The sequence below is a fragment of the Tachypleus tridentatus genome, chromosome 10, assembly GCF_004210375.1.
Source record: "Tachypleus tridentatus isolate NWPU-2018 chromosome 10, ASM421037v1, whole genome shotgun sequence".
NCBI lineage: Eukaryota > Metazoa > Arthropoda > Merostomata > Xiphosura > Limulidae > Tachypleus > Tachypleus tridentatus.
In genome coordinates this window covers 106,869,140-106,883,381 of record NC_134834.1, presented here as the reverse complement: position 1 = coordinate 106,883,381, position 14,242 = coordinate 106,869,140, and the positions used below count along the sequence as shown (strand labels likewise).

At 31.9% G+C, this 14,242-nt stretch overlaps 1 protein-coding gene across 1 annotated transcript; it reads right to left on the bottom strand.

Annotated features, from left to right (window-relative positions):
- Window positions 1-834: 834 nt before the first annotated feature.
- On the bottom strand, window positions 835-5,724 carry LOC143230050 (uncharacterized). The gene is made up of 2 exons (XM_076463036.1): window positions 5,704-5,724; window positions 835-1,595 (listed from the first exon to the last, which is right to left on the bottom strand). Exon 2 carries the CDS (start codon window positions 1,591-1,593, stop codon window positions 1,072-1,074), a length of 522 nt encoding a protein of 173 aa, XP_076319151.1. The 5' UTR covers window positions 1,594-1,595; window positions 5,704-5,724; the 3' UTR covers window positions 835-1,071.
- Window positions 5,725-14,242: the final 8,518 nt, after the last annotated feature.

The window sequence follows — 14,242 nt, the reverse complement described above, 5'->3', positions numbered from 1 at the left end:
AAAATTGTTTTTTTTTTGCATGTCTTTTGTGTTTTCCAATCATTTTTTGAAAATTTTAAGTTTTTATATTTGACTGAAAAGTGTGCTTGACAATTTATTTCATTGAGATAGAACCATTTATTTCTAATGAGATACCAATTTTGCATAACAAAGCACCAAATCTTTTGCAACAATGTGTAATTTCTCATCTTGAAAAATACAAGCTATAATTCCAAATTTTCTACCTTAATTAAATTCTCACTTTGAAACAAACAAACTTAAGATATCTTCCAAAATGTTGTAGTAAAGCAATAAATAAATGGTAGTCTATATAAAAATATTACAGGTGAAACATTGTCCTTTTTTTACAACAGCTGGCGAGACATGGTCTGTATCTGCTACTGCACATGATACATCTAATAAATAGAATATTAATAATAAAAATGATATTATCAACATGAATAACCATACTTGTAAGTAATGCTATCATATAACACAAACATAAATAACATATGTAATGTCATCAACATAATTAATCGCACTTCTAGCTAACGTTATCACATAAAATAAATTTACAAATACCAAAGACTTCTGTAATATCACTATTGACAAGAACAAACACACTTCTATAATGCTATCATACATTACCAGTTCAAAACAAAGTTATAAATATCAGAGTGCTGTACAATCATCACATATTTATAAAGAATATATGAAATTAACTCCAGTGTGCAACAATTAGAAAAAATTATGTAGGTTCTCTAGTTATAAAAGACATTGTAACTTTTTGAGAAAATGTCACAATTATAAACCTAAATGAACATGCTTCAGAAAAATAAGACACCCACACATTCATTTCTGCAGAAAATTTATTTTTATCTAGTCTCTGTCATAAATTCTTTACATTATTTTGTATACATAACCTTTTCATTTTACTTCATTATACAACATTTATTTTCCCTTGTTATGCAATGAATAATCATTGTATAAAAATATATTTTGGTTAAATTAATGAGTCAAAAGTAATTCATTTATGGCAAGTCGTATTGGCAAAATCAACGTTTTCACTGTCCATTACAAATGCTTCCACACTCAACACTTTCTTCCTCCACTACAGACACTTACTTCTATGCCCAACGTATCTCGGATTGCTTTTACCCACTTAGCATTCCTTCCTTTGTCATAAAAAGGAACAATAAACATAACACAACTGAAGATGAAAGAAGCAGGAATCCAAACAGGAAGGATCCCACTAGAAAAGCTTCTGACCACAATGTTGCTACCTTTATCTAATTCGCAGGTTATTTTCATTTCGACAACATCCACCCATCGCATTCGAGTAAAGCACAGAATCCTTACAAATGCAGAATTGTTATCAACTTTCACTCTGTTAATTTGGTAGTACTTTCCTTTATTATCTTGTTGGTTTATGTTGGATACTGCCTCAACCACTGCTTGAGAACATACGGTTGGGTTAGCAGCTACATGCCAAGTCTCTTGGTACTGATGAGGGAACCTCACTCCTGGAAGCCACACGCCAGGCCGTAGAACAGCTTGTATATTTGCTTGACCTTCACAGAGACAAGAAGGTCCAGGGATAGCATTCTCAGGCATTGCTAGAGAAAATTAATGATTCAGGGAAGTTAACCACATGAAAAATTGTACAATTTTTATGAACCAAAAATTACTTTATGAATAAAAATTACAATTAATGTTTTAGAATTAAACATTTCTCCAAAGTAAGCTTCATACAAAATAGAAATGATTTTTGCTGCAGCATTTCAAATTGGTTTCTTTAACACTAAAATGCACTACTGCTACTTCCTACTATTAAGCAGCATAGGAAACTTCTACAACTAAAGCTCTGATTCACTCACTACAGCAGAAACCTAAAATTCCTAATTGTACATAGAATAAAGTATCATCTATAGCAATTGGTCTCTCTCAATTTTTTTTTTTTTCATTCTTAGCCAATCACGAGGGAATCTCTGAACAAAGTTGCCACTTCATTTTCATGAACCATCCTGACTGCTGACCCATGGCTGTCAGTAACTTCACAAACATAAATAACAGACTTCTGGAAGAATGTTTAAATCTAACTTTGAAGATATTTCAAAATTACTGTACATTAACATTGCTACCTCTTCAGTATTAAAAAACTCTATACACTAAAAGGAGAGCATTTTTACTGAAGCAAAAAACATTATTTTCACTTTCGTAACATTGTTTCTGAAATAACTTCCATTGTCTTAAAAATATTTTCTATCTTGTGTCTTGATACTAAAATTAACCATATAGAAGTGTGCACATAAAAATTTGTACAATGTATGCACAGGAAATTTAAGCACAGGATAAAAATAGGTGCAATGATACTCATTTACACTACTGGACTTATTAATAGCCTGACTATTCACCATGTGACCTACAGTAACACACATCCAACAGTACTAACAAAATATCAAGATTTAAAGACATTATAAGAATAAAAACATTAAACTGTCACTCTATACATTGTTCAAATAGAAGTCTACATCAGTGAAAAGTTTTATCAAGGTGAATATAAACATCATTTTCTGGTATTTTGACTTTTCGTCACTGCATGTGTACAAAAGGTTTACATGTGCAGGCATATTGTTACGTGTGCTTCAGGATACATTCACTGACAACTACCACGAAAAATCATGCTCTCCATGATACACCTATACGTGTGCCCACACAACTATTTCTCATCAGTGGACAATAAAGATAATAATAATTCCTATAACATCCACAACGCCCTATGAATTGTCACCGACCTTAACAGCTTCAAACTGCCTAACTTCTTTATTCACCAATACCATCACTTACCATTCCTGGAATGATGAGACACTTATACTTAAAATTCATCCTTTTGGTCTCATTCATACATGCTGCAGATCAGACAGTTATTGTGCTGAAACTTGTCTCTCACTCTTAGCTGTAGTGACTTACAGGTATCTGTTGTCCTTCCAGTTGAGTAAATAACCAGGGAAGGTTCAGCATCTTTCTTTCCTTCTTCTAATACCAACACATTGTCATCTTTCTTTCCTTCCTTTAATGCCAACACATTGTCATCTTTCTTTCCTTCTTCTAATGCCAACACATTGTCATCTTTCTTTCCTTCCTCTAATGCCAACACATTGTCATCTTTCTTTCCTTCCTCTAATGCCAACACATTGTCATCTTTCTTTCCTTCTTCTAATGCCAACACATTGTCATCTTTCTTTCCTTCTTCTAATGCCAACACATTGTCATTTGTAGCCTCGAATACTTTGCTCTTTGTTTTCTTGTCAAAATAGTTGTTAGAGGCCCTTCACTTACACATAGTGTCAGTTTATCAAGCAGACTCTACACCATATGGTTCCACCTGGTCATTAAACCTTCTAGATGCACTGAACCACTCATGTAGAAGTTCCAGTGAAACCAGGTCTAAGGGATTTACACAATGCTAATATGAACCAGAAACAAATCTAAACTCCTTGCTCAGGTTAACCTTATGTTATAATGACTATCTTCTACTTCTTGGTCCCCTGGATTGTAGAGATTTAACTTTAATTTAACCTGCTTGTTTCTAGAGTGGAACAACATTTTATCTTCAGAACTGAGGTCTTTTCAGGTCAAAGGGATTGAAAACTTTTGATAATGGTAATACTAAAACAGCATCCAGGATCAGGATACAGACAATGTCTCACCCATATAATTTGTATACAGTCTGCCTTTATTTTTTATTCCTTTTTAAAGACATCTTGAATACTTGCTTGTTTAAAATTTTAGGTTTGTTTGTTTCAAAGTAAGAACTTAATTATGTCAGGAAAATTACATCAAGTGTGTTTGTTTCCAAGTGAGAATCTAATTAGATAGGTAATTTGGTAATTATAGCTTGTATTTTTCAAGATCAGAAACTACATATTGTTGCAAAAAATCTGGCACTTTGTTGCATAAAATTGGCATTTCATTAGAAAGAAATAGTTTTATTTTAATAAAATAATTGTCAAACACATTTTTAAGTTGAGTACAAGAGAATAAAAATTTTCAAAAATGATTGGAAAACACAAGACAGAAAAAACACAATTTTGTATAAACACAAAAAAAAATATGATGATTCGATTCATGTAAAGAAAAATTTAGAACAAATTCCAACTTTTTGAATATTTATAAAAATTAGAAAAATTTTGGTGGTTGACTTCCTTTGATTACTGTATTAAAGTCTCATGGTTATAATTTTTCACAAAGTATGCATTTTATGCTTTATAAAAGTAATGCCAAATTTTTTGCAACAAAGTACACATTTTACACAAAACTGTATTTATGAATAGGAATGCAACATCAAACGTTAGTTTTAAAGCAAGAGTCAGTGGTCATGGAGGTGAAACACTGTCCTGGATCTCCCCCCAGGATCAACACTGTAAATGTTAAAAGAGTTCTTCTTTAACATAAATAAATCTACCCCAAAATAAAAAATCTGCTCTCACAATCTACTTTCTTTCTGCTCCGTATGATAGTCAAAATATTCCATAAACCAGTTCAAATAGTTCTTTCGACAAGGTCTGCTACAAGCTGGATTATGAAAACTTCATAATTTTTGTAAGTGTGAAGGAAATAGTACAGAAAAGATGACACATGGTTATCACATGGTTACCACAGCTCTAGTTAGAAAGGATCTGTTCAGCAGTAAAAATATGGAGAAGTAAAACCTGTCATGCTTGAGCCCAACATTGAGGAAGGAAGTAATGCAATTTGGGCAGATTGATTGTCCAATCCTGATTGGTAGAATACTTGAGGGAGAGCTTTTCATCCCTCTCAGCTTGTGATTGGATGAAAAAAAAAAAGACAACTGTTCCTCCTTAAGGTGATTAAAATTAATGACAAATGAATGATGTAATCATCCATATTAACAGAAAAAGAACCAAAAGTAATGTCATAAAATTGAAACATGAAAAAAAAGGAACTGATGAAACTAAAGATGAAAAATAAGCATTAACCACATCCCTCAATCTTTACTCAAAATAGAAAGAAAACATTAAAATCACATATAATTAGAACATCCAAAACCAGACTCCAATCCCATGTATATTTTAAACAAGTAAAGAAAACTGGGAAAAATTCTGCACCTACATCCACAACTTTAACTTCTGACACCTGTGAGAAGAAAAGAAAGGAATACATCCATTGAAAGAAAAATCAAGAATAGAAGTAAGAAGTGGAAGAATCTCTCAACGAGACAAACATCTTTAAGGATTGGTTTCAGTCACTGGGACACAGTTTTGCAATTTTCTCTCTACCAAACCTATGACTGGAGAAGCCATAATCTATGTAGAGTTTAAACTCAAATTCTCACAGTTGGAAGATTGTAAAGTCATATTCCTGGATGAATATCTGCTAAGCCTACAATGATAAAATAACTCACCAAATGACACACACATGAAATACAGAAACAAGATAACTTCATTTTTTTCACTTTGCTCTTAATTTGTCTATTGTGTAAAACATTTATGATGAATGCATAAAAAAAAACCAAAAAACAGCAGCAGTTAATTTATTTTAATACTATTTTAGTTTACCAATATTTCTGACTATTGGCATTTATACCATAAGTACATAAAATGATAGAATCAATCAAATGCCTTCAAAAAATATTTAACTGCAGTACAATATGCAGAGAATAAAAATAAAAAGTAAGGTAGACTACACATACGCACTGCTGACCTAACAGATTCTTGAAGGCATAAACTGTCTCCAATAACACTCTCCCACAGACTAAAAAAGGAAAAAAGAAATCCTCTAAAAATCTGAGAAGTTCAGATAATAGCTCATTATCTGTACCTCAGTAAATGTAGTGATAAAAATACCACCCACCTTCATAACTAGCCACTTCTAAAAAGCAGAAGAGATAGCCTTGAGAAGACTCAGAACACTTAACACAGAGAAGAAACAATCACCAAGTGAACAAGATAAAAGATTCTAAGAAAATACTTAATATGTGAAACTAACATTCCAGTAACTTGAGAATTATTAAATTTACAAATTGAGTAGAATTAATAGTTAATGGATTTAATAAAGAAACTTTAACTAAAATTACTAAACTATTCTGTAACAAATATAAGAATTTATCAAATAAATATAAAGAAATAAAAATTAGAGAAATTTTATTAAAACAAAAAGTTCAATAACACTAGTTTACAAAGAAATTGAGGCAAGCACAAAAATAGCTGTTTTAACCTAATTTGAGGGTGCTGAATTCAGATTTTAAATCTGTTTTTACTCATCACCTCTAGTTTTTTAGATATGCATACTGTACATTTTGTACACATACTGTACATAAAGGCATATATGCATTCAGGGTTAATTTCTAATATTGTGTGACTTATGTCTTCTTTTTTAGTTATTATGGAATAAATGTAAGTGATAGCATTACATTATATATATATATATATATATATATAGCTATATATCAAGACGGATTTTGGCAGTTAAGCGTAGCCAACACGTCTCAATCAACAGCCAGTAGTGCACTGGCAGTCAGCGCAGGAGGTTGGTGTCCCTCGACAATTGTGTTACACAATCTTTTGGGTATATATTTGTATTACAATTTCCAACGGCGCATTATAATTATTATTGCCTTACATATGATTTAATTTTACAAAGTACTGTTGCTTTCTCTGTCTCTGGGATAGTCGAGCTGTATCCCAGCATTACAAGCAGAAAGACTGGGGGTCTAGAAGCACTTTCGTTCTTGGCAAACACAGCGTCAAAGAGAATCCTCTGGTTGACATGAAGAAGGTGCTTCTTCCTCCTCTTCACATCAAGCTTGGTTTGATGAAGAATTTCGTGAAGGCCATGGACAAAAATGGTGCTGCCTTCCAACACTTGTCTACTATGTTCCCAGGTCTCAGTGCTGCTAAGCTCAAAGAGGGCATCTTTGTCGGACCTCAAATCCGAGAAGTGATGAAGGATACTGATTTTGAGGAGCTTCTTACCTTAAAGGAACTGAGAGCATGGAAAGCATTTAAGTCAGTCTGTAGTGGCTTCCTTGGTAACACACGCGTACCAAATTACCAAGCCTGTATTGAGAAGTTGCTAAAGACTTATGAGGATATGGGATGCTGAATGTCACTCAAAATTCATTTTCTCTATTCCCACCTCAACTTCTTCCCTCCAAACCTTGGAGCAGTGAGTGATGAGCACGGAGAAAGATTCCACCAAGACATTACGAAGATGGAGAGCAACTACCAAGGCAAGTGGAACCCCAGCATGATGGGAGACTTCTGCTGGATGCTCTTGCGTGACATCCCGGAGGCAAAATACACCAGATCATCTAAGAAAACACACTTCTAACTGTCTGCGGTACTATGAATTGTGTACATTGTGTCATCCAAGTATATTTATTCCGTCAATGTTCTTTATCTATCCTGTTTTATCTGTAATAAGCTGCTGCAACTGTTGAAATAAGCATGTACATACTCTGTATATACTAAAATGAGACTATTTAAAAGCCAGAAAACTAGAGGTGATAGAGCAAAACTGTTTATAAATTTGAATTCAGCACACCCAAATTAGTAAAAAACACCTATTCACATTCTTGCCTCAGATAAAAAATATTTTTTTATAAACCAGTGTAATTAAACCACACACACAAAGTAATAAATATTAAAATGAATAAATTACTTTAACTAATTTTTGTACTTTCTAGAAATATTCCTTTCTCACACACAAATATTACACTGTTCCTAACAAAATTTCCTATAGTTTTCAATGCTCTACTGACTGACCCACCACAATGAAACTTTTGTTTAACCAACTCAATCTTAACTCTAATTTTGTCTAAAGATGAGGTAACGTGTGTAACTTAGGTTCACACTTGAGATTGTTTACTCCTTTCCTATAACTGGAATGATTTACCAGAATATATGGCATTCCTTTTATATGGCTAAATGACTTACTAAAGTAGGTAGCATTACATCATACCAATTATTAAATGGCTTACTAGAGTAGGTAGCATTACTTCATTCCTATTATTAAATGGCTTACTAGAGTAGGTAGCATTACATCATACCAATTATTAAATGACTTACTAGAGTAGGTAGCATTACTTCATTCCTATTATTAAATGGCTTACTAGAGTAGGTAGCATTACATCATACCAATTATTAAATGACTTACTAGAGTAGGTAGCATTACATCATACCAATTATTAAATGACTTACTAGAGTAGGTAGCATTACTTCCTATTATTAAATGGCTTACTAAAGTATGTAGCATTACTTCATTCGTATTATTAAATGACTTACTAGAGTAGGTAGCATTACTTTCTATTATTAAATGGCTTACTAAAGTATGTAGCATTACTTCATTCCTATTATTAAATGACTTACTAGAGTAGGTAGCATTACTTCATTCCTATTAATACATGACTTACTAAAGTAGGTAACATTACTTCATTCCTATTATTAAATGACTTACTAGAGTATGTAGCATTACATCATACCAATTATTAAATGACTTACTAGAGTAGGTAGCATTACATCCTATTATTAAATGGCTTACTAGAGTAGGTAGCATTACTTCCTTATTATTAAATGACTTACTAAAGTATGTAGCATTACTTCATTCGTATTATTAAATGACTTACTAGAGTAGGTAGCATTACTTCATTCGTATTATTAAATGACTTACTAGAGTAGGTAGCATTACTTCATTCCCATTATTAAATGACTTACTAAAGTAGGTAGCATTACTTCCTATTATTAAATGGCTTACTAAAGTATGTAGCATTACTTCATTCGTATTATTAAATGACTTACTAAAATACGTAGCATTACTTCATTCGTATTATTAAATGACTTACTAAAGTAGGTAGCATTACTTCATTCGTATTATTAAATGACTTACTAGAGTAGGTAGCATTACTTCATTCCTATTATTACATGATTTACTAGAGTAGGTAGCATTACTTCATTCCTATTATTACATGACTTACTAGAGTAGGTAGCATTACTTCATTCCTATTAATACATGACTTACTAAAGTAGGTAACATTACTTCATTCCTATTATTACATGACTTACTAAAGTAGGTAGCATTACTTCATTCCTATTATTAAATTATTTACTAGAGTAGGTAGCATTACTTCATTCCTATTATTAAATGACTTACTAAAGTAGGTAGGATTTCTTCTTTCCTACAATTGATCGAGTTACCACAGTAAGTGGCATTACTTCTTTCAAACTACTGACCTGTTTAATGATTCACCAGGGAAGTTGGAAAGTGTTTTTAAGATAAATTTATTCAAAGCTTTCAAAACTAAGTTTATAAATGGAGAACAGCTTGAGTACTCTGAGCCACAGAGCCATTTTTACATATATATAAGAAATAAGCTGAAAATTATTATCTATTGCACATTTTCCCTTATTTATAGAAGCTCTACTTTTCAACCTTTCACTTCTAAAAACTAAAATGGTTTTGGTGTTCTACAGCTATTACAAGTTTTGTATACCTCTTTTAACTGGAAGTTATAACTGAAGTTATTAATAGCACAGTGTCTAAACATTGTAACTAATAACAATGTAACAAATCCTCTCTCTTGTGATTTATCTCATGTAAATATTTACATACCACTTGTCCACTTTATAGAATTAAACACAAATTATTTCTTAAATTATTTTTTTATCTATGACCTTGGTTTGCTTTGTAAATCACAACATTTTTAACTCAATCATATCTGTCTCTACTATACAGGGTGGCCCGTAAGTCCCTACCCATCCACATGTTACTATGTTACGTTCAATTACGCATGTATTATAATTTTTTTTCTTTTTTGTCAGAGAAATATGGCTGTTTTAAGCCCATTTACACTTGAAAATGTCTCACAGAACATGGCGTTGCATAATATTATGCAGTAAGAATGAGGGACAGCACACAGATACACTGGATACATATGATATATGGATGGGTAGGGACTTATGGGCCGCCCTGTATATCTATTTTGAAGATTATAATTTACAGGAATTATGAACATGTCTTCAACCAGCATTTAGTTACAATTAGTGTAACAATTACTCCAGCCCACTGAGAAAGAGAGAAATAATCTAAAGAGTAAATAAAAGTTTGGAGACAATCCTGACGTGCCTGAAGATAACAGCAAAATGTTAAACAAGTTTTCTTCATTACCCAAGGAAACTGACTTTAAACCTTTTTCTAAAAAAGAAGTTTCTTGTTCATCATACCTTACAGTAAACATAATTCCTATAATTATATTTCTATTTTCATAATGTAGTCTAATAAGAAATAAGTTAAAAAAATTATCTTTAAGCTTCAGATAATTTAAAAAAAAATTTATTCCATCCCTCCCATTTCATTGATTGTCTGTCTATCACAAAAAGTGAGAGCAAGTTATTAAATGATTGTCTGTCTATCACAAAAACTGAGAGCAAGTTATTAAACGATTGTCTGTCTATCACAAAAACTGAGAGCAAGTTATTAAACAATTGTCTGTCTATCACAAAAACTGAGAGCAAGTTATTAAACGATTTCTGTATCACAAAAACTGAGAGCAAGTTATTAAACGATTTCTGTATCACAAAAACTGAGAGCAAGTTATTAAACGATTTCTGTATCACAAAAACTGAGAGCAAGTTATTAAATGATTTCTGTATCACAAAAACTGAGAGCAAGTTATTAAACGATTTCTGTATCACAAAAACTGAGAGCAAGTTATTAAATGATTGTCTGTCCATCACAAAAACTGAGAGCAAGTTATTAAGTGATTGTCTGTCTATCACAAAAACTGAGAGCAAGTTATTAAACGATTACTGTCTATCACAAAAACTGAGAGCAAGTTATTAAGTGATTGTCTGTCTATCACAAAAACTGAGCAAGTTATTAAATGACTGTCTGTCTATCACAAAAACTGAGAGCAAGTTATTGATGTTTTTATTCAGTTTCTTAATGTGCTTTTAACAATGTTTAGAACACTATTTGTAGATGGAAGAAACATTAACTGATTTTAGGCAAACTAGATTAATGTTACAAGAGGGGTGCTTCAGAGCTCAGTTATTCTTTATTATTACTTAAGGCTGTAGAGGAAGGAATACTTTATGGATTATCCAAATCTGCTTATGACATTAAAGTTTTAGGTGCTGCTGGCTGTGAGAAGAGGGTGCTACTGCCCTGTAAAAGGATTTGAATTATTTACTGGGTTAATAAATGGCATATGGCTTTTAGAAGTAATAAATACAAGTTAATGGATGTGGTATATCAACTTCATTGATTTGTCTCTTAAGTCACCCGACCAACATGCTGTTAGAAGTAGTCGTAGCATGACAAACAGAATTTTAAGAAATATTGAATATAAGTCTAAAAAGGTTATAATATCATTTCACAAGTCATTCACTTGGCCATACTTGAAGTACTCTGTTCAGTCTTGGGCTTCTTAGCTCAGAAAGGACATTGAATTATTGGAAGGGTTTAGAGGATGGTTACTAAGTTGATTCCTTTGATGTAAGTATTATCATATGAAGACAAGTTAGTATCTCTGAATTTTTTGTTTTTCTTTAAAAAAGATTTACAGAGAATGTGATTGAGGTGTTTAAGATTGTAAAGGGAAATGACAGTGTTAGTGTATCATTTTTTTAAAGTATTTAATGATGTTAATGTTAAGACTAGGAGGGAAACAAATTTTGGATGAGAAGAAGTAATCTTTAGCTAAGGGCAGATTTATTTTTCTGAAACAGGGTGGTTGGCTTATGGATTAGACTATCTTTGAAACAGGTGGATACAGTTAATAAGGAAAAGTTTGATGAATACTTGAATAATAAGGGCTTGTATTACGTTTTTGTTGTTGTTTTTAAGGGTTTTGTTTAACTTAGTAGATAGCATACCTTAAATAGATGGATCAAACATATGTTACATTTGTTAGGATGTTATTTTTATACTACATACCTACAATCCTATCTCAGGTCTGTAGGAGTACATCTTACATTAGAAGGCACCAATCCAGTTCTTTACATTAAATTTTTTTTGGTCTTTTATGTCAAAGCATCATTGATTATACTAATAATACCATATTTAAATACAACCTACAAGATAACACACATGGATTATACTTCACCTACTGGCAAAAAATAACACATTTAAGCAATTATTATTTTACATAAGTAATAATAATAGATACACACTCGCATATAATTATATATTACACAGCATGATTCTATCTAAAATTTATTGCGGTGACCCTCCCCCAGTTTCTACGCTCAGGTTTTATTATTATACTAACAATTTAAATATATCACTTATGTCAAACATACATCCAAACACTACCTGATATACTGCAACCAAAATCAGAACGTATCGTACATAATTGAATACTTATTGTCTTTGCATCGTTCAAGTAAATCACCTAGTTAAAATTATATACTACGCGTATTTACTATCAGTAATCTTACACTAACTTCCGAAAACTGAAAAACAACGGTTGTGAAAGTGCATATATAGTTTTTTTAAGAAGTGGACCATCCCGAAAATTTGTCTTTATTATGAACGTTTAATCTTCCAAAACTAAAACACTAGATATATGAGCGACAGACAAACTATAATTTATTAAACCATATTAAGTCAAGAAATGTTATAAAAGAATAGCGAACAAAGAAAAACAAAAAAAAATGTTATTTCGTTATATAGATTTCTAGATATACCATTTTTTAGATTTTTTTAATTTATAAATAGAAAGATTACAAATTTTTGTGGCTAAATGTTTTTATCTTTACTTTTTGTCTATCCGATGAAACGGCGGTAAGTCTACGGATTTCCATCGCTAAAATTCAAGACATGATACCCCGCGATGATTTAGTTTGTTTTGAATTTCGCGCAAAGCTACCCGAGGGCTATCTGCACTAGCCTTTCCTAATTTTGTAGTGTAAGACTAGAGGGAAAGCAGCTAGTCGTTACCACCCATCGCCAACTCTTGGGATACTCTTTTATCAACGAATAGTGGGATTGACCGTTAAATTTAAAAGGCCCCACGGTTTAAAGGGTGAGCATGTTTAGAGTTCATTTTCATACAGATACTAAAGACAGCCATGTGTCTCAGACCAGCGTTGTACTTGTCCTGAGTCATTCATCTTCTCCTGAAAATTAATACAATGTACATTTTGGTTTTTCTTCATTGATAGAGAAAAGCTTTGCTCAGCTGTATAAAAAAGATCAGACACTTGGCAAACTTGGTCGAATCGTCTTTACATAGATGTTGTTTGATCTAACAGTTTTATAAAAAGGCCCACTTTAAAATATTTCCGATTGCTATTTTTCTCGTTGTAGATGCGTTCATAAAGTTTCTTAAGTACAGTAATGTATTTTGCTAAAAGTTTAAAGTTACCATTAGAACGCGAACCAAGGACATCTTCAGAACCTCGAAAAATTATATTTGTTTCAGACCTGTGCATTTGTGTCCAATATAGTGAAACTCGCCCAGTTTGTACGGAAAGAAAGTTGTGCGGTTTATTTTTTTTTTCTTGATAATGAGAAACCCATTTAAAATAAAAACGTATCTCAGAACGGCTGGTCACCTGAAGATGACCTAGGAAGGTCGAAAGTTGTTCTCTGCTTATCAGTAAAAGTTTTAATACCCATACCAGCCGTTCTGAGATAAATTTTTATTTATTTTTTCTACAAAATGTTTCTCTTTACTTTTCTAGTTTTCTTTAGATATTATAAACAAATGTTTCATTATTTATATTTGGTCCAACGAAAATTAAAGAACAGCTACTGCGTTAGATATCTACCAGAAACTGCTCAGAGGTCACTCAGATGAGTTGTGAAGAATAACGGAATATTTATTATTAAAGCATTTTTCCATTTTAATGTTAGCTAAAATTCCATATTGAAATATTTAAGATGGAGCAAAGTCAGTTTAGAAGAACACACATTTCAATGTAGAAACTTAAACCCGTAAATAATATTTACCAGAAATGACACAAGTGAATATTCTACTACGTGATAATGAACCTGTTTGCAATACCAACATAAAACTAAACTTCTAGTCAAACTTTTATGCATACGTTATTCAGATATAGTTAAGGCTTTGCATATTCAATATATAACAAGATTTTCCTAGAAAAACTCTGGATGAGTGAATCGTCTTGTTATACTTAGTTGTGTTTAATTAACTTTAAATGTGCAGAACATACAGTTCTGTCAATGTTAAAGTAGTTCATGTTATGTTTCGTTAAGGTAGGTTTATTTTCTTGCTTAT

Coding starts and splice junctions, on each gene's coding strand:
- LOC143230050 (XM_076463036.1), bottom strand. CDS start 1,593: ATGCCTGAGAATGCTATCCCTGGACCTTCTTGTCTCTGTGAAGGTCAA.